We start from the raw sequence: 20,125 nt of genomic DNA, 5'->3' as shown, positions 1-20,125 counted from the left end.
CTCGTTTTACAACAACCTGCATTCTCATCAGGAACCATTTTGACATTAATGGCTACAGAAATTTTAAGACCATCTATTAAATATATAGGCATCGGCATTTGTTAGTACTGCAAGGGACTCTTAAGTGTATGTATGCACATGAGCTTTAATTAGGTGAGTGATTCTACGGTGCGTATTACTTATGAACATATCTGAACACCTACGACACACAACAGCCACTGTGCTAAATTAAGTGGTTTCCGGAGCTACTGACTTCCATGTTTGTTCTCCTCACAGAAAGGACAGTGTGCCCTCCAGGAACTTAAAGGAAGTGACATCAACTACCAGATGCTCCAAGCCCTACGAGAAAGCGGCTCAGAGTCTAGTCAAGGAGACACTCAAGTAAACAGTAACACGGGGGATATGTGATGAGCCAAGGATCTAGAGAGCTGTGGGGTGGGGTGGGGGCACCTGGGGTGGAGACTGCGGAGGCAGGGGGTATGGGGGGTGTAGGGGTGCTGTTCCTGGCACAGATTAAGGCTGGTGAATGAGGACATGGTGGTTATCAGGTGTCTACTTGACTGGGCCACTGGATACCAGACGACCAGTTAAACATCACTCTGGGTGTTTCTGCGGGTGTTTGTAGATGAGATTAACATTTGAATCAGTGGACTGAATAAAGAAGACTGCCCCCCACCCCGTGGTGTGAGGGGGCATCATCCAATGTGTTGAGTGCCTGAGTAAACAAAAAGGTTACGGAAGGGCGAATTTGCTCTGTTGGCTGGGACACAGGTCTTCCGAACTCAGTCTGGGATCGAAAGCATTAGCTCTCCTGACCCTCAGGCTTCCACACTCAGACTGAACCATATCAACAGCTCTCCTGGGTCTCTGGCTGGCAGATGGCTGAGGCTGGGCCTTCTTAGTCTTCAAAATCACGTGAACTAATCCCTCACAATTCATCTCTTTCTATATGTATCTACACATCCTTTCGGTTCTGTTTCTCCGGAGAACCCTAACACAGACGGGCTCGACCCATAACAGAAACTCGTAGTTCCACGTGGCTGGAACATGAAGGGCCGGAGACAAGAGAAGTGGTCAGGCCCGAGTAGTCAGGAGTCAGGGCCTGAAGAGAAAAGTAGGCCATGCTAAGGAATCTGGCTTCTATCTTACAAGATTTGAAGGTAGGTGACACAATCTGATGTGTGGTCTACAAAGACATTCTGGCAGCCGGGTGGAGAGCAGCTTGGAAGCAGCCTTGGGAAGGATGATGGGAGGGTACTATGGCAGGAACTGACAGTCTCTGGTCAAGGTAGCAGCAGGAATGCCAGAAGTGACCCATTATCAAGCAGCATTAAGGAAGTTAAGTAGCATTAAGCACTAAGCTTGGGTGTAAAAGAGGAGTCAGAAATGACTTTGCACACTTTGAGTTAGGATGATGGGGTGAGGGTAATAGTAATCATTAATCAATTGTTTTAATAACGTAGCTTAAGTGATCAAGAGGATTTGAGGAGATCTACAAGGCCCTTATTATTCTCAGGTATCTTTTGAATAATATAATTTAAATTATCATGATTGGAGGTGTATTTTATAAGCTTCAAATTCTCTGAGAAATGGCCTGATGAGATCACTATTGCTGCTTAAAAAACTGGCAGCTTTCTATTGTCTGTATGGGACAAAGTACAATTCCAGTGGGTCCTGCCTGCCAGTCTCCTTCCAAACAGGAGTCCAACCTCAAGGCCTTGGCCCACATCCCAGCCCCTTCCCAGGCACACAGAATGGCCTGCTGCTTCTCGAACATAACATGCACTGCTCTTTCTGGCTAGAAGCATCCTCTCTCCTGACGGCAGGCTAAGCTCATACTCACTTTTCAAGACCCAGGTCAAATATGATCTTAAAGAAGCCTTCCCCGGGGCCCCCAGGTCTTTTCTCAGAGTCTTTGTATTCTGAACCCCACACACTATAGCTGTCGTCATGTACTATAATAACTTGTCTGCTTCCTAAAATTCTCCAGGAGCTTTCATGAGAATGAAGACTCCATCTTGTTCCTCCTCCTATCCCCAGGGCTACTGAACGCAGGCATGGGGAGCTGGTGGAGCTGAACCAAGTGACTGAATGGTCCTTCCAGGCAGCCAGAATGTTCAGTTATGAGCCTGGGATACATTCTGAGCAGGGGGCCGTGGAGCTGTTGTACTAGACAGTCTCTCTTTCAGAAGCTGAGTGTCTCATTCTGTGTTCGAATTACCCCAGCAAAATGACAAATCACCTCATGGCAGAGATCTCTGGGTTACCCTCAGAGTCAAAACCGTATATGTTAATTCTGTGAAGGCCAAGCAAAGGTCCACTGGCTTTCCAGAAACTTCACATACCGGTAAGTGACATAGATGCTGTGATATAGTAGCTTAAGGACAAAGGCTCCTATGCTGCAAAATCCCGACACGGTTTTATGCAGACTGATAAAACACACATCGACTCACTTCCGGGGGAAACCCTCTGGCAGTAGCTATCTCTGGGGTGGCTTCCTAACTCACAACATCTGCCCTTCTCTGGAAACAGGCCCACTACTGGGACAGGGTCAGGACAGTAGAGAGGCGTGAAAGGCAGACCTAAACTTGAGCTATCTGTACATGCGGAATGGCGGGCAAATGAGTGGAGAAGCCACAGGGGAGGAGTCACTAAGGGCAGCGACCCAGACAGGCAGCGTACTGCGGGCGTCCCTGGCGCTGGACCGGCTCCACCCTCCCAAGTCTCTGCTGGGCCACCGATTCCATGACCTTCTCCTTCACATCTTTTCAGGAAACTGCCCCCTTCTGTGGGCTTGTGTAAGCTCAAGCTGGATGCTGTCAAGAGCAAAGAAAAAGACCCAAATATCCACATTCAGCCCTTTGGGTTCTGCTCACTCAGGCCAGTTCCTTCTCTCACAGGTCATAGCACCTAGGCCACACATGGACATTTCTCAACAGAAGTGCCTTTTTAAAATGCCCTTATAGCTCAACTTGACCAGGAAGCTCCTTGGGAGGGTGAGGTCAAGCACTTCTGTGTACTGTCCACACGCCTCATTTTGGCACCTTGCCCAAATGATTTATGGTTCAGTTAAGGACACAGACAATACACCCAGAAACGTCTGATGACAAGACAGGGACAGTCTGGGGTCCTTACTAGTGTTATGTAAGAAGCCTGCTATAAAGCACTGTACTAGGATCTGTATTTCTAGACAAACCAAGGAACTCGGATTGCTGGATAAAACCCTATCTTTTTAGTCACTACATTAATTATATGGTCACCCTGCTTGGGGCCTCACTCTTGAATCTGTCGGCCTAGCATAGTAGGGGTGGAATCCATTTTTTTCTATTCTTGCCTGATAGTCTTTGTAAATAACTGGATCTATTCTACCTAAGATGTGCTATAATGGGGCCTCTTTCTTATTCCAACAGTATAGAAGAAAGAATCTAATTTGGGGATTCTAAATGACTGTGCCCAGTTTTTCCTCTATTAGCTGGGTCTAATGTACAGTCAGAAACTGAATCAGAAGTAAAATTAGGAGCTTAGAAGGGTCTAGAGGACCTAAAGCACAATATACTTCTTTCCCACTACCATTTTCATGATGAGGAATTGAGTCAGAATAGTTAGAAACAACTAGAATTTTCCAAATGCGGACAACAAAAGCCAAACAAAAGGGACCTGGAACTTATTCCACTGCTTAAATTATTACTGGGAGATAATCTTGGCCTTAGTTCAAAGCTACAGTCACTAAGTCACACCAAATTACTGCCTATTACCGCTCTAGTGTCGTGAATTTACTACTTCCTATGATAATGCTGAAACATCACAGGAGGGATCAGTGAGAGACTGTGGTTTGAGGGCTGGAATCCGGACAGCTGTGGAACCCTAGGGAAGTCACATCCTTGTCTACAGAAAAAAGGGAACCATCTGCCTCCAGGGATACGGAGGGGAGTCTTCAGTTGTAAGCACTGTCAGGATCTGCTCTGACTCTAGGAAAGCAACAAGATGTGCTAGAATCTTATATTACCCTCTGGAGAGGCCTATTTGACAGTCTTGTAGCAAAACCCCTCTGAGCTGGAGAAGAAAAGGATGGATAAAGACTGACGAAGGAGGAGAGAGGGAGAAAAGAACTTCACTACAGCGGGGAGGGGATAGTGAGGACACTTGGGCAGGGTGGAGTGGGGATGCTTGTTCTCTGGCATGCCGTTTCACATAGATCTGGATTGAAGCCTGAGAACAAGCAGGCAGTGCTCCTTCACTGAAGCTTCTGGTCTAGTCACGTGGTTTGCGATGGCGCTGCATCATATGTATGTTTATCGTAAGCTCAAGTACAGCAGGTGGCGAAAAAAGAAAACAAGCACTGGCCATCTTGTCATGTGCGCAGTTCCGACTGCATTCCACCAAGTATGTGAGGGGTGAGACGGTGGTCTTGGGGTCTGTATGCCCCTTAGAGTGAGAAGGTCTCTCTGGGCCAAAGGTGATTTTAATATGTAGAAATCAGGGCCTGTGCGACCAGTTCTGACGTGAAAACCAGCCACCTGTCTGGTGTTCAGCTGCAGAAGCAGAGCTGTTCCAAGCTGGGAGATAAGCTGGCTGTGCCAGACACCTTGAGAGAGTCACAGCTTCCTACACGGTGTGTTTCCAGGGGGCTTACCAGTTAGTCTGATTGCACAGGTCCTGTGACCCCCTGAATTCCTACTCGAGTAGCTGTTGTGAGCCTCCTAGCCTCCCGACTCGGGCTCTTGACACTCCCCTAACCTGGGATATCCTGCCTGCTCCTCTCCCTAAGTACCCGTCAACCTTCCTCAAGCCTTCCAGCTTCCAAAGACCTCCTCCAAAGGAACGTCTTGTTCTTGGCTGAGTCATCCCTTTGGTAACCTGTCACTACCGCCTTGTAACACATCTTCACGTTATGGTTTGCAATATTTAAATACTGTGATTAACTGGGGCACCTGGATGGCTCAGTTGGTTAGGTGACCGATTTCGGCTCAGGTCATGATCTCACAGTTTGTGAATTCGAGCCCCACGTCGGGCTCTGTACTGACAGCTCAGAGGCTGGAGCCTGCTTCGGATTCTGTGCCTTCCCCTTTCTCTACCCCTCCCCTGCTCATGCTGTGTGTCTCTCGGCCTCTCAATAACAAATAAACATTTTAAAAAAGTTTAAAAATAAACTAATACATACATACATACATACATACATACATACATACATACATACATACTGCGATTAACTTTACCCAAACCAATTACCCTCAGTCTCTCACCAGGTATACTCCGCGAGAGCAGCAATCTTGCTATACCCAGAATAGTGAATGCTAAACGTATGTGTCAGCACAGGCTTAGGGTTAGAACCCCGGCCTCAGGTCACCGGGACCAAAGGAAGAGAACATACACACCCGACCTGTTCCACATGCGACCACTCAGGCAGTTTCAAGCGTGAACTTACAAATGCTGATGGCAAGAAAAGGACCCCAAGCTCATAGGAACGGATCATCAGCTGGGCACCATTCTTCTCTAATGCTCCCCAGGCGGCCTTGGACAGATTCGCGCTGCAGGGACAAGGACACAGAAAGGGCTGACTCGATGAGGTATTTCAGTGCAGGTCAAACTTTCACAGCTGCAAGACCCTGGTCAAAAACACAGATAGCTGCAATCACATTCATTCAGTGTTTGGCAGAATAATGCGTTTTTTAGAAATGGAACGTTAAATCCTGCCGTGCTATAATCCCCAAGATGTATCTAATCAATTTGGGATAGCTTCATCCTCATCTGCATTTTCCCCCGAGGACAACTATTAAAATGATCAGCCTTTCTTAGATTATTTTTTCCCCCTGTCCAAAGGCCTTTCTTTCCATGACTCTGGTGTAGCCAGGGTGCCTGTGTTACATAACAAAGTAGCATGTAAGAAAAAATCACGTCAGTATGATCTTACATAACATCTTACGCTTCACACTCCTTTTTTCTGCCTTTAGTTTGGGGCAGGAAGTGCTCATTTCTACTTTCAGTCTAAAGAAAACAACTGAGGGTACCTGATCGGCATCTGTATCCATATAGTAATGGTGTGTTCAGAATCATGTTTTATATGGGCAGAGAGTGGTGGGTATGCCTAAAAATGACAGGATGCAGCGGAAGTGAGCCTTGGAAGTGACCGGAGAGAAGGTGCCAAGATGCCATCAGGATGCTCAGAACAGACCTAAGCTCTGCAGCATCTTCCCTAGAAACATGCTCTCCTGCACCAAACCAGGCCGAGGACTCTCACTTGCCACTCATTGTAAACCCATCATCAACGGGTTTTTCCTCAACAAGGCTCACCCAAATTCTACTTTAAGAATATGGAATATTCTCAGCTATTCAGACCCTTAGAGCCTGACTTCATGGAAAACAGACTTATTTCAAGATTCATTCACTGGGGCATCAAGTATTCTTCTAAAGCAAGCCATAATAGGAAATCAGAGAGTCAAAGAGAAACAGTTACCAAGTAAGGTGAAAAGTGTCATCTCTGTTGGAGGTCCTACGGGAACAGAGAAGGACTATGGAAATCAGAGCTAAGAAAACCGTTAAAACAATTAAGCTAACAAAGTATATGGACAGACATCCCTACCTTCATTAATGGACCATACTGAGAACAAGAAACTACTTTGATGCTCAAGGGCCACTATCATGAATACCATGGTCTGTGATGGATCATAAAAATGGAAAATGCAGGGGTCATAGGACCCTAGGAAAATGGTTTACTTTCCAAGTCCAAGATAATAGCTTGCTTTTAGGTCTCTCACCCATTAGTAAGACACGGTGACCTCCCGGGCAAAGCCACAGGTCTAATGGCACAACCAACTAGTGAGTGTGAAGTAGAAGCAGTCTCCTTTGGAATATCTCCCCCACTTTCTATGTTAGTGCCTGACTGCTCCCTTGACTTGTAGCATCTAACCATCACAGGCCAGGGGAACTTTCTAGCAGGCCGGTTTTCATTCTTTACTAGTCACATTTTCTTCTTGAGGGCTTATTCCAAGGTAAAGATCAATGGAGGGGCTCAGTTGGTTAAGTGGCCAAATTCGGGTCAGATCATGATCTCACAGTTCGTGAGTTCAAGCCCCTCGTCAAGCTCTGTGCTGAGCCTGGAGCCTGCTTCAGATTCTGTGTCTCCCTCTCTCTGCCCCTCCTCTGGTCATGCTCTGCCTCTCTCTCAAAAACAAAGAAAAACAAAAAAGGTCAAAGGAGACTATGAAGATCCCTCTTCAGATAGTTTCTTCCAATCCCTCCTTTGTATTTAGCTTCTAATAGAATTCTAAGCATCCGGAACCTTAAACTATATCCTTTATAATTGGACTGAAAGTCACTTGTAAGCTGTTGAGGTGATAAATCAATATTCCTTGAAAGAACATCTCTAATGATTTTTTTTTTTTTTAAATGTCTAAATACACTCTGGATCACTGGTACCCAGGGCAGCCAGGACAAGGGGTATTTTTCCCCAAACTCTAACCCTGCCTGCAGTGTGTGTGGTGTAGACAGGTACCTCTAAGTGTCCAGCAGAAACCCAGGTATCTTGTGGGTGTCACAGGGACACCACGAGGTTGCCTATGACAAACTCTTTTGTTTCCAAAACTCCAAAGGAGTTATAACTTTTCTCTTCCATTCAGGATCTATGCCCACAGCAGGTCTTGGTTTCTTGCTGTGGCCACTGCCATTACTCAAGTTCATTTCTACCTTGTTCTCTGTCCTTGTTCTTTCAGTTTTCTTCTGACTCCTACTGGATGGAGCTGCCCTCTCCCTTGCCAATGCTCAGGTTTATTTTGTTGTTGCTGGGGGTCAAATGATGCTTTATCAAAGAGGGTTGGGTTTTTCATTTACTTATATTCTTGAGGGTATGGAAGGATTCTGAAAGTTGAGGATTCTAAAGGACAGCCAGAGTTGTACTGCCCAACAGAAACTTTGCCCAAGCTGCTAAGTAAAGGTGAATCAAACTGGCTTCTGGGGGACAGGTGGGTGGCAGTCACAGTTCAACCAGAGAAGCAGAACCACTAGAGTGTGTACAAAATACATATAATTTACAGAAATTTGACTTAAGTAATTGCAGGAGCTTTTAAAGCAGTCTCTAAAGGCCATCTTTGCCCTGATGCTGGAGTTTGAAGTCTGTAGGGCTGACAGAAGTCAGGGAAGGATGGATACACAGGAAGGATGGATACACAAGCTAGAACCACAGGCAAGGAGCTAAAGCCACGAGTAGAGACTAAAACCATGCCTATTCATGTTGCCTCTGGCACTGGGGGTGTAGGTATCCTGCAGAAGCTGGGCCCTTCACCACGGAGCTAAACACACCAGGTGAGACCCAGGTGTTAGAGAAGCTGAAGCAGGATCCTGCAGAGGGTGCAAAAGTCACAAGTCCTGCCGCTGCTTCTTGCCAACAGAGTGAGCTGGCTCAAAAGGACAACGTGTGGGTTATAAAAAGAGCTGCTACTTCCCATCTGCCCTCCAAATCTCCAACAACAATCTCATCTGGGGCCCACCCCAACCAGAAACATACAAGGGAATTCTGGAAAAACGAAGTTCAGCCTAAGCTGAACAGACACATTGCAAACCCACGACAGGATTTGCTGCTGAGTCCCCAACTAAGTTACTCAATGGTCAGTTATTCAACTCGGCAATTTATAGACCCCTTAATGACAGAGCCCATCTGGCAGATGACCCTGCCACAGCTCATAGAACATGCCTGCTAATTAGGGACCTGATCTCAGTCCCTAATATGGAAATTTTGCCCAACACTTAAACCTTTAAGAGTATGTTTAAACTGACTGACAATGTGTAACAAAGTTCCTAAAGGAAAGCTCAGGAAAGCATCGGATTCCACCCAAGATGCATGGAGAAGGCAGGCAGGCCAATGTTGAGAAAAGATCCGGGGACCCCCAATCAGGAGAGAGGATTTCTGTCCTGGCTTCCCCACTAACAGCAACATGCCAAGGCGCTCTTCTTCCCAGACATTCATTTCTTGTCTCTAGAATGACGGGGTTTTGGTCCATGAGGCCATAATCCCTTCCTGGACAACAGTCTACAATGACTAGACACGTTCACATCTAACTAGACAGCTGCCCTCCCCCTATGTATTCCAGCCAGAAAGAATCCATGATTTTCACTGGGAGGTCACTGTTGGGAGCCTTATCTCCACGTTCAGGGGAACATGCTGGGGAAACAGCCATGCAACAACGGAGAAGGGAGCAATGAAGGTGACCTCTGAGACAATCTTTAAAAGCTTAAAATCGGGTATCTCCAGTAGTATCATCTGCCACCTCCAAGCCCGGCCTCCCCACCTCCCCACCTCCAAGCATTTGGTTTGAGCGGCTCATTGAGTTTACTTTCAAGATTCAGAACTTTACTTATATATTTTCATTTTTACTTGAAGTATTGTTGACATATCAATTTTGAGTATACAACAGTGATTTGACAATTACATACATTACAAAATGCTCACAAGAAGTAGGAGTTCAGATTTTGTTAGAAGGTGTACAAAAACGTAAAGATGACTGTTATGGGAACATGTGTCCACTGAAAACATTTCTTTCATCATTAGCCCTCAATCTAGGCAGCAGCTGCAAAGAGTGCAGACAAAGCTAGCAGACTGAGCTTTTAGCAAGACATCTTAGACGACCAGAGCTGGGGGATGGGATACTTTCACAGACAGATGCAAAAAACAGAATGTTGGCAGTAGATGTAAGAGGAGATGTGGACAGAAAGGCTGTGTGACAAGGAGAGAAAATCACAAACTCTAGCTAAGGGTGCTGTCACTCCTGTCCTAAAACTCCGCAGGCAGTATGCGTGTCCCCCCACCCCACCCCGGTTACCTTCTGTTTTGCATTTGTATTGCATTTTTTTTCTTGTATTGCCCTTGGGCTCTGTTGCTTTCTATGTACTGAAAGAAAGTTTCACGAGTGATGTGGGAAGATACTCACTGTGAAGATTCAAGCTGTATATAGATATACATAAGGAAATAAGGTTTAATTTTGATGGACTCGGTCACATTTCCTTCTAAAAAGTCTTTCCAATCTAGACTGCCACCAACAATGTACAAGACACTCTTTTCTTCGATCCTTGAGAACACTGGATGGGTATCTATGAAAATTTTTGCTAAATAATAGGCAAAATAGATCTCATTTCGATCTGATTTCGGATTACTAGTGGTGGTCAGTATTTTTAACCATATTTATTGGACATCTAGGTTTAATTCTATGAAGTGACCATTTTAAAATTATGTTACTTGTCTTTTTTATTAGTACACAGGTATGCAGTAGTTTCCTATAGCCGCCCTGCCATAAATTTAGTGACCGAAAAACAGCACAAATTTACCATCTTATACTTGTGGAGATTACAAGTCTGAAATGGGACGTGCTGGACTAAAATCAGGGCGCTGGCAGGGTTGTATTTCTTCCGGAGGCTCTAGGGAAGAATTCATTTCCTCGTTTCTTCCAGTTCTTAGAGGCCACCTACATTCTCTGTGTCTCCAATTCCTCCACCCTCAAAGGCCAACAAGGTCAGCGGTCATACTGCCTTCACTCTGGACTTCTCCCTCTTCTGCACTGGGGCGCCTCTGTGATTACACTGAGCCCTTTCAGGTCACCTCCCACATGATAAGGTCAGTTGATTAGCAAACTTAATTCCATCTGCTACCTTCACAGGGTCTGGGAATTAGGGCATCTTTGAGGAGCCATTACTTTGCCTCCCAGGGCTTTTCATGTATTATAACTATGCTGCAAATGTTCTCCCAGTTTGTTAAAGTTATTTATGAAAATTCTTTATATTTCAGAAGATCTTGCTTGCTTTTTTTCCCTTTTTGAGGAGGAGTTATCCAAGTTGGAATTTTTTCCTTTACATCTTCTGAGGATGAGGTCTTGTGTAGAAAACCTCATCCATCCTCAAAGGGTGTCTTCCGATGAAATCAATTTCTAAAATATTTTTGAAGCCCAAAAGCCCATCAATTTTTTAATGGCCAAGTGCATTTTTTGTGCCAACTACTAAATCTTTGCCTACTACAATGGCATGAGAATATCCTTCAGTTTTCACAGCATAGTTTTAGCTTTCTTACTTAGGTCTATCTTCTATCTGTAATTAATCTGTTTATGGCCTAAGTTAGGCCATGGCTTGATTATTCTGCATCAATATCCAAATGCCTTACCACCATTTACTGAAAACAACCACCTTCCTCCAGGTGCCTTTATCAAAAGTCTCTGATTACATCTATTTCTGGAGTCTATTCCATTGATAAGAATATCTAGTCTTATATTAATACCAGTCTTATTCCCATTTTATGCCAAATCTTCAAATCAGGTACTGTAAGTACGCTTCTTTAAAACCATCCTGGCTATTTTAGATCCTTTGTATATATGTGTAAGTTTTTTTTTTCTTTTTAGTGTTTATTTTTGACAGAGAGAGAGAGAGAGAGACAGAGACAGAGTGCAAGCAGGGGAGGAGAGGAAAGAGAGGGAGACACAGAATCTGAAGCAGGCTCCAGGTTCTGAGCTGTGAGCATAGAGCCCGATGTGGGGCTTGAACCCACAAACTGAGATCATGACCTGAGCCGAAGTTGGACGCTTAACTGACTGAACCACCCAGTTGCCCCAATATACATGTAAATGTTGTATCAGCTTGTTCTTCTCTAAAATTCTTCTGCCACTTCTAAACACCTTGCATATTCAAATTGTAGAATCAGCTTGTTGATTTTTTACAAAAACTCTGCTGGGATTTTGATCAGGATTGTAATGAAATCTATCAAAGAAGCTGGGAGCAACTGATGTCAATATTGACTCTTTTAATCCATGAACAGGTTATATCTCCACACATTTAAATTCTTATTTATTATTTATTTTTGTTTGAAAGTTTTTTTTAATATATGAAATTTATTGTCAAATTGGTTTCCATACAACACCCAGTGCTCACCCCAAAAGATGCCCTCTTCAATGCCCATCACCTACCCTTCCCTCCCTCCAACCACCCCCCCCCCCCAATCAACCTTCAGTTTGTTCTCAGTTTTTAAAAGTCTCTTATGCTTTGGCTCTCTCCCACTCTAACCTCATTTTTTTTTCCCCCTCCCCCTCGGGTTTCTGTTAAGTTTCTCAGGATCCACATAAGAGTGAAAACATATGGTATCTGTCTTTCTCTGTATGGCTTATTTCACTTAGCATAACACTCTCCAGTTCCATCCACGTTGCTACAAAGGGCCATATTTCATTCTTTCTCATTGCCACGTAGTACTCCATTGTGTATATAAACCACAATTTTTTTATCCATTCATCAGTTGATGGACATTTAGGCTTTTTCCACAATTTGGCTATTGTTGAGAGTGCTGCTATAAACATTGGGGTACAAGTGCCCCTATGCATCAGTACTCCTGTATCCCTTGGGTAAATTCCTAGCAGTGCTACTGCTGGGTCATAGGGTAGGTCTATTTGTAATTTTCTGAGGAACCTCCACAGTATTTTCCAGAGTGGCTGCACCAGTTTGCATTCCCACCAACAGTGCAAGAGGGTTCCCGTTTCTCCACATCCTCTCCAGCATCTATAGTCTCCTGATTTGTTCATTTTGGCCACTCTGACTGGCATGAGGTGATATCTGAGTGTGGTTTTGATTTGTATTTCCCTGATGAGGAGTGATGTTGAGCATCTTTTCATGTGCCTGTTGGCCATCTGGATGTCTTCTTTAGAGAAGTGTCTATTCATGTTTTCTGCCCATTTCTTCACTGGATTGTTTTTTGGGTGTGGAGTTTGGTGAGCTCTTTATAGATTTTGGATACTAGCCCTTTGTCTGATATGTCATTTGCAAATACCTTTTCCCATTCCATTGGTTGCCTTTTAGTTTTGTTGATTGTTTCCTTTGCTGTGCAGAAACTTTTTATCTTCATGAGGTCCCAATAGTTCATTTTTGCTTTTAATTCCCTTGCCTTTGGGGATGTGTCAAGTAAGAAATTGCTACGGCTGAGATCAGAGAGGTCTTTTCCTGCTTTCTCCTCTAGGGTTTTGATGGTTTCCTGTCTCACATTCAGGTCCTTTATCCATTTTGAGTTTATTTTTGTGAATGGTGTGAGAAAGTGGTCTAGTTTCATTCTTCTGTATGTTGCTGTCCAGTTCTCCCAACACCATTTGTTAAAGAGACTGTTTTTTTTCCATTGGATATTCTTTCCTGCTTTGTCAAAGATTAGTTGGCCATAGTTTTGTGGGTCTAGTTCTGGGGTTTCTATTCCATTGGTCTATGTGTCTGTTTTTGTGCCAATACCATGCTGTCTTGATGATTATAGCTTTGTAGTAGAGGCTAAAGTCTGGGATTGTGATGCCTCCTGCTTTGGTCTTCTTCAAAATTACTTTGGCTGTTCAGGGCCTGTTGTGGTTCCATATGAATTTTAGGATTGTTTGTTCTAGCTTCAAGAAGAATGGTGGTGCAATTTTGATTGGGATTGCATTGAATGTGTAGATAGCTTTGAGTAGTATTGACATTTTAACAATATTTATTCTTCCAACCCATGAGCACAGAATGTTTTTCCATGTCTTTATATCTTCTTCAATTTCCTTCATAAGCTTTCCATACTTTTCAGCATACAGATCTTGTACATCTTTGGTTAGATTTATTCCTAGGTATTTTATGCTTCTTGGTGCAATTGTGAATGGGATCAGTTTCTTTATTTGTCTTTCTGTTCCTTCATTATTCGTGTATAAGAATGAAACTGATTTCTGTACATTGATTTTGTATCCTGCAACTTTGCTGAATTCATGTATCAGTTCTAGCAGACTTTTGGTGGAGTCTATCGGATTTTCCATGTATAATATCATGTCATCTGCAAAAAGTGAAAGCTTGACTTCATCTTTGCCAATTTTGATGCCTTTGATTTCCTTTTGTTGTCTGATTGCTGATGTTAGCACTTCCAACACTATGTTAAACAACAATGGTGAGAGTGGACATCCCTGTCGTGTTCCTGATCTCAGGGGGAAAGCTCTCAGTTTTTCCCCATTGAGGATGATATTAGCTGTGAGCTTTTCATAGATGGCTTTTATGATGTTTAAGTATGTTCCTTCTATCCTGACTTTCTCGAGGGTTTTTATTAAGAAACGACAATGAATTTTGTCAAATGCTTTTTCTGCATCCATTGACAGGATCATATGGTTCTTATCTTTTCTTTATTAATGTGATGTATCACGTTGATTGATTTGTGAATGTTGAACCAGCCCTGCATCCCAGGAATGATTCCCACTTGATCATGGTGAATAATTCTTTTTATATGCTGTTGAATTCGATTTGCTAGTATCTTATTGAGAATTTTTGCATCCATATTCATCAGGGATATTGGCCTGTAGTTCTCTTTTTTTACTGGGTCTCTGTCTGGTTTAGGAATCAAAGTAATACTGGCTTCATAGAATGAGTCTGGAAGTTTTCCTTCCCCTTCTATTTCTTGGAATAGCTTGAGAAGGATAGGTATCTCTGCTTTAAATGTCTGGTAGAATTCCCCAGGGAAGCCATCTGGTCCTGGACTCTTATTTGTTGGGAGATTTTTGATGACTGATTCAATTTCTTTGCTGGTTATGGGTCTGTTCAAGCTTTCTATTTCCTCCTGATTGAGTTTTGGAAGTGTGTGGGTGTTTAGGAATTTGTCCATTTCTTCCAGGTTGTCCAGTTTGTTGGCATATAATTTTTCATAGTATTCCCTGATAACTGCTTGTATCTCTGAGGGATTGGTTGTAATAATTCCATTTTCATTCATGATTTTATCTATTTGGGTCATCTCCCTTTTCTTTTTGAGAAGCCTGGCTAGAGGTTTATCAATTTTATTTTTTCAAAAAACCAACTCTTGGTTTCATTCATCTGCTCTACAGTTTTTTTAGATTCTATATTGTTTATTTCTGCTCTGATCTCTATTATTTCTCTTCTTCTGCTGGATTTAGGGTGTCTTTGCTGCTCTGCTTCTATTTCCTTTAGGTGTGCTGTTAGATTTTGTATTTGGGATTTTTCTTGTTTCTGGAGATAGGCCTGGATTGCAATGTATTTTCCTCTCAGGACTGCCTTCGCTGCATCCCAAAGCATTTGGATTGTTGTATTTTCATTTTCATTTGTTTCCATATATTTTTTAATTTCTTCTCTAATTGCCTGGTTGACCCATTCATTCTTTAGTAGGGTGTTCTTTAACCTCCATGCTTTTGGAGGTTTCCAGACTTTTTCCTGTGGTTGATTTCAAGCTTCATAGCATTGTGGTCTGAAAGTATGCATGGTATAATTTCAATTCTTGTAAACTTATGAAGGGCTGTTTTGTGACCCAGTATGTGATCTACCTTGGAGAATGTTCCATGTGCACTCGAGAAGAAAGTATCATCTGTTGCTTTGGCATGCAGAGTTCTAAATATATCTGTCAAGTCCATCTGATCTAATGTATCATTCAGGGCCCTTGTTTCTTTATTGACCATGTGTCTATATTATCTATCCATTGTTGTAAGTTGGGTATTAATGTCCCCTGCAATTACCACATTCTTGTCAATAAGGTTGCTTATGTTTGTGAGTAACTGTTTTATATATTTGGCGCATAGACATTTATAATTGTTAGTTCTAGATGGATAGATCCTGTAATTATTATATAATGCCCTTCTTTATCTCTTGTTACAGCCTCTAAAGTCTAGTTTGTCTGATATAAGTATGGCTACTCCAGCTCTCTTTTGACTTCCAGTAGCATGATAAATAGTTCTCCATCCCCTCACTTTCAATCTGAAGGTGTCCTCAGGTCTAAAATAAGTCTCTTGTAGACAGCAAATAGATGGGTCTTGTTTTTTTATCCATTCTGATACCCTATGTCTTTTGGTTGGCACATTTAGTCCATTTACACCCATGTTATTATAGAAAGATATGGGTTTAGAGTCATTGTGATGTCTGTAGGTTTCATGCTTGTAGCAATGTCTCTGGTACTTTGTCTCACAGGATCCCCCTTAGGATCTCTTGTAGGGCTAGTTTAGTGGTGACGAATTCCTTCAGTTTTTGTTTGTTTGGGAAGACCTTTATCTCCTTCTATTCTAAATGACAGACTTAGTGGATAAAGGATTCTCAGCTGCATATTTTTTCTGTTCATCACATTGAAGATTTCCTGCCATTCCTTTCTGGCCTGCCAAGTTTCAGTAGAGAGATCAGTCACGAGTCTTATAGGTCTCCCTTTATATGTTAGGGCACGTTTATCCCTTGCTGCTTTCAGAATTTTCTCTTTATCCTTGTATTTTGCCAGTTTCACTATGATAAGTCATGCAGAAGATCGATTCAAGTTACGTCTGAAGGGAGTTCTCTGTGCCTCTTGGATTTCAATGCCTTTTTCCTTCCCCAGATCAGGAAAGTTCTCAGCTATTATTTCTTCAAGTATACCTTCAGCACCTTTCCCTCTCTCTTCCTCCTCTGGAATACCAATTATGCGTAGATTATTTCTCTTTAGTGCATCACTTAGTTCTTTAATTTTCCCCTCATACTCCTGGATTTTTTTTTCTCTCTCTTTTCCTCGGCTTTTTCCATAGTTTTATCTTCTAGTTCACCTATTCTCTCCTCTGCCTCTTCAATCCGAGCTGTAGTCATCTCCATTTTATTTTGCAGCTCGTTAATAGCATTTTTTAGCTCCTCCTGGCTGTTCCTTAGTCCCTTGACGTCTGTAGCAATAGATTCTCTGCTGTCCTTTATACTGTTTTCAAGCCCAGCGATTAATTTTATGACTATTATTCTAAATTCACTTTCTGTTATATTGTTTAAATAATTTTTGATCAGTTCGTTAGCTGTCGTTATTTCCTGGAGGTTTTTTTGAGGGTAATTTTTCCGTTTCGTCATTTTGGATAGTCCCTGGAGTGGTGCAGAACTGCAGGGCACTTTCCCTGTGCTGTCTTGAATAACTTGCGTTGGTGGGCGGGGACGCAGTCAGACCTGATGTCTGCCCCCAGCCCACCGCTGGGGCCACAGTCAGACTGGTGTGTGCCTTCTCTTTCCCTCTCCTAGGGGCGGGATTCACTGTGGGGTGGCGTGGCCCGTCTGGGCTACTTGCACACTGCCAGGCTTGTGGTGCTGGGGATCTGGTGTATTAGCTGGGGTGGATTGGCAAGGTGCACAGGGGCGGGAGGGGAAGGCTCAGCTCGCTTTTCCTTTGGAGATCCGCTTTGGGAGGGGCCCTGCAGCACCAGGAGGGAGTCAGACCCGCTGGAGGGATGGATCCGCAGAAGCACAGCGTTGGGTGTTTGTGTGTTTGCGCGGTGCAAGCAAGTTCCGTGACGGGAACTGGTTCCCTTTGGGATTTTGGCTGGGGGACGGGCGAGGGAGATGGTGCTGGCAAGCGCCTTTGTTCCCCGCCAAGCTGAGCTCTGTCGTCCGAGGCTCAACAACTCTCCCTCCCGTTGTCCTCCAGCCCTCCCGCTCTCCGAGCAGAGCTGTTAGCTTGTAACCTTCCAGATGTTAAGTCCCGCTTGCTGTCCGAAAATACTCCGTCCAGCCCCTCCGCTTTTGCCAGCCAGACTCGGGGGCTCTGCTTGGCAGGCAGGCCGCCCCTCCACCCCGGCTCCCTCCCGCCAGTCCGTGCAGCGCGCACCACCTCGCCACCCTTCCTACCCTCTTCCGTGGGCCTCTCGTCTGCGCTTGGCTCCGGAGACTCCGTTCTGCTAGTCTTCTGGCGGTTTTCTGGGTTATTTAGGCAGGTGTGGGTGGAATCTAAGTGATCAGCAGGACGCGGTGAGCCCAGTGTCCTCCTACGCCGCCATCTTCCCAGAAGCCTCTCTAAATTTTTCAACAGTGTTTTATGTACAGTTTTCAGTGTAGATGTCTTCCACAGCTTTTGTTAATTTTTAGCTATTTGATGCTTTTGATGGTTTTTAACTCCTTATTTACAACCTACAAATATAGTTCTACTTCCTTATGATCTTTGTGCCTTCAAATATCTTATTATACTAGCTATATTACAAAAAAAAAATCTCATTTAGTCTTCAATCTATTATATCCATTCATAAAGCTTCTCCCCATACTACTATACTGCAATCATTCAAAGTCACAGAAATCCTCCACATTATCAAATCCAATGGAAATTTCTTTTACCTCATCTTATTCGATCTCTTAGCAGCATGAAACTTTCATACCCCATCCAGAATCCTCCCTTAAAAAGGAAGCATTTTTCCTTGAGTTTCCAAAGGTAAACTGTGGTTTTCTACTTTCAATCTAATCTCTCTGGTCACTTCTACCTGATCTCTAAATACTGGAGTGCCAGGAATGTGTCTTACCCCATGTCAAAATACTAAAAAACACTGGTTCCGGGCTCTTGAAAAGATGGGCAGAGACAGGCCACAGAAGATTCTTAAAGTCTCAATGAAGAGACACTTAAAACCCCAAGTTTCACACCGATAAGAAAATAATCTCAATTTATCATGAGCCAAAGCCAATAGAAAATAGTATTAGATTTCCAAGAGCTTCAGGTAATTGGTTGGATGGAAATTTAAAGTTAAATGTATTTAAAATGATTTGAGTAAAATAAAAAATGATACAAAAATGCAAATGTGACAACAGCAGTTAATACCCAGCGCATACTACATACCACCCACTGTTTCATCTGTTGTTTATCTTTTAATTTATTAATTCTCATTCTAAACTACTAGATGTCTATACTTATAGTATATCTATAATATTATCCTAATTTAACTGAGGAGAAAAATCAAAGTTAAATAATTTGCCCATGGATTCACAGGTAGTAGGTGATGAAGCATGAATGTGAACCCTGCAGCCCGACTCTAAGTTATAAACCACAAAGCACACTGTATTTTTACAAAGTCCCAAAGTGAAAAACATAGCCACTGAAATCAGAAACTCAATTGATACATAAAATAACACACCAGTTGCAGCTACAAACAAAACTAATGGACTAGAAGAGAGATCTTAAAGATATCATGTAGATAGCAACCCAGAGGCAAAGCACTGAAAAATAAATTGCTAAAGATTGGAAAGGTTTAACATGCATTTAGTAAGAGTTATAAAAGTAAAAAAAGGTAAGTTACGCTCCGAGTAATCTTGGAGAACTATTGAAAAACCAGATTTTTAGACTAAGGTACAACACACGCTGCTGAGACTATGTAAAAAGAAAACCCCATCTATTGATCTGTTGTAGTAAAATACAGAACCCCAAAGATAAAGAAAAATCTTAAAAGTAGGCAGAGGCAAAAGACAGATGTCCCATAAAGGAATAGTAATTCAATAGTAATTTCTCAACAGCAACGAATGAATTCAAAGCCAAAGAAAAAGAAAGTGGGAGAATATAACGGTCAACTTAGCATTTTAAATCCAGTTAAATTATCAAAGATGAGGGCAAAAATAAAGGTAGTTTTACAAAAACAACTCAGAGCTTATTACCAGTGGAAAGATTTTAATGAACTTCAGGATATAGTTCAGGAAAGAAAACTAGATTCAGAGGGGCTAGAGGGGAGGGGTGTCAAGGGCTGGGTAAAATAGGTGAGAAGATTAAGAGTACAAACTTCTAGTTATAAGTAAGTCATGGGGATGCAAAGTACAGCATAAGGAATATAATCAATAGTATTTAATAACTTTGGTAACAGATGGTAACTACACTGATGGTAAGCATCTTGCAATGTATGTAACTGGTGAATCACTGAGTTTGTCCACCTGAAAATATTGTATTTCAACTATACTTCAATAAAAAAAAATTTATTGCGAATTCCGGGTGTGATGAAATAACTTGATTTAAAAACTGGCAAAGGATCTGAACAGATGCCTCGCTAAGAGATATACAGATGGCAAATAAGCTTAAGAAAAGATGGTCCACATCATTTGTCATTAGGGAACTGCAACTTAAAAGGAGATACCAATACGCACCTGTTAGAATGGCCTAAAATCAAAAAACACTCTGACAACAAATATTGGCAACAAGAACTATCATGTTTTGCCAGTGACTATGCACGGTGATAGAGCCATTTTGGAAGACAGTTTGGCCGTTTCTTCCAATTAAACAGAGTTGCACCATACAACCCGGCAATCCTGCTCCTTAATATTTACTTAAAGGAGTTGAAAGCTTATGTCCACACAAAACCTGCACGTGGGTGTTTATAGTAGCTTTAGTCTTAATTGCCACAACTTGGAAGCCACCAAGATGTCCTTCAGCAGGAATGGACAGCAA

At 42.8% G+C, this 20,125-nt stretch overlaps 1 protein-coding gene across 4 annotated transcripts in view; it reads right to left on the bottom strand.

Annotated features, from left to right (window-relative positions):
• The window catches only part of TDP1 (tyrosyl-DNA phosphodiesterase 1), a 90,483-nt gene that overhangs the window by 15,548 nt on the left and 54,810 nt on the right, over positions 1-20,125 (bottom strand). For all 4 annotated transcript variants that reach the window (XM_019462005.2, XM_019462010.2, XM_019462009.2 and 1 more), the window contains one exon: positions 5,426-5,528. In XM_019462005.2, the coding sequence (XP_019317550.1) occupies positions 5,426-5,528 (103 nt within the window). The remainder of the gene's footprint in view (positions 1-5,425; positions 5,529-20,125) is intronic.

This window comes from Panthera pardus, unplaced genomic scaffold, assembly GCF_024362965.1.
Source record: "Panthera pardus isolate Hobbes unplaced genomic scaffold, ASM2436296v1 HiC_scaffold_24, whole genome shotgun sequence".
NCBI classification, from domain to species: Eukaryota; Metazoa; Chordata; class Mammalia; order Carnivora; family Felidae; genus Panthera; species Panthera pardus.
This window is presented reverse-complemented; position numbering and strand designations above follow the sequence as displayed.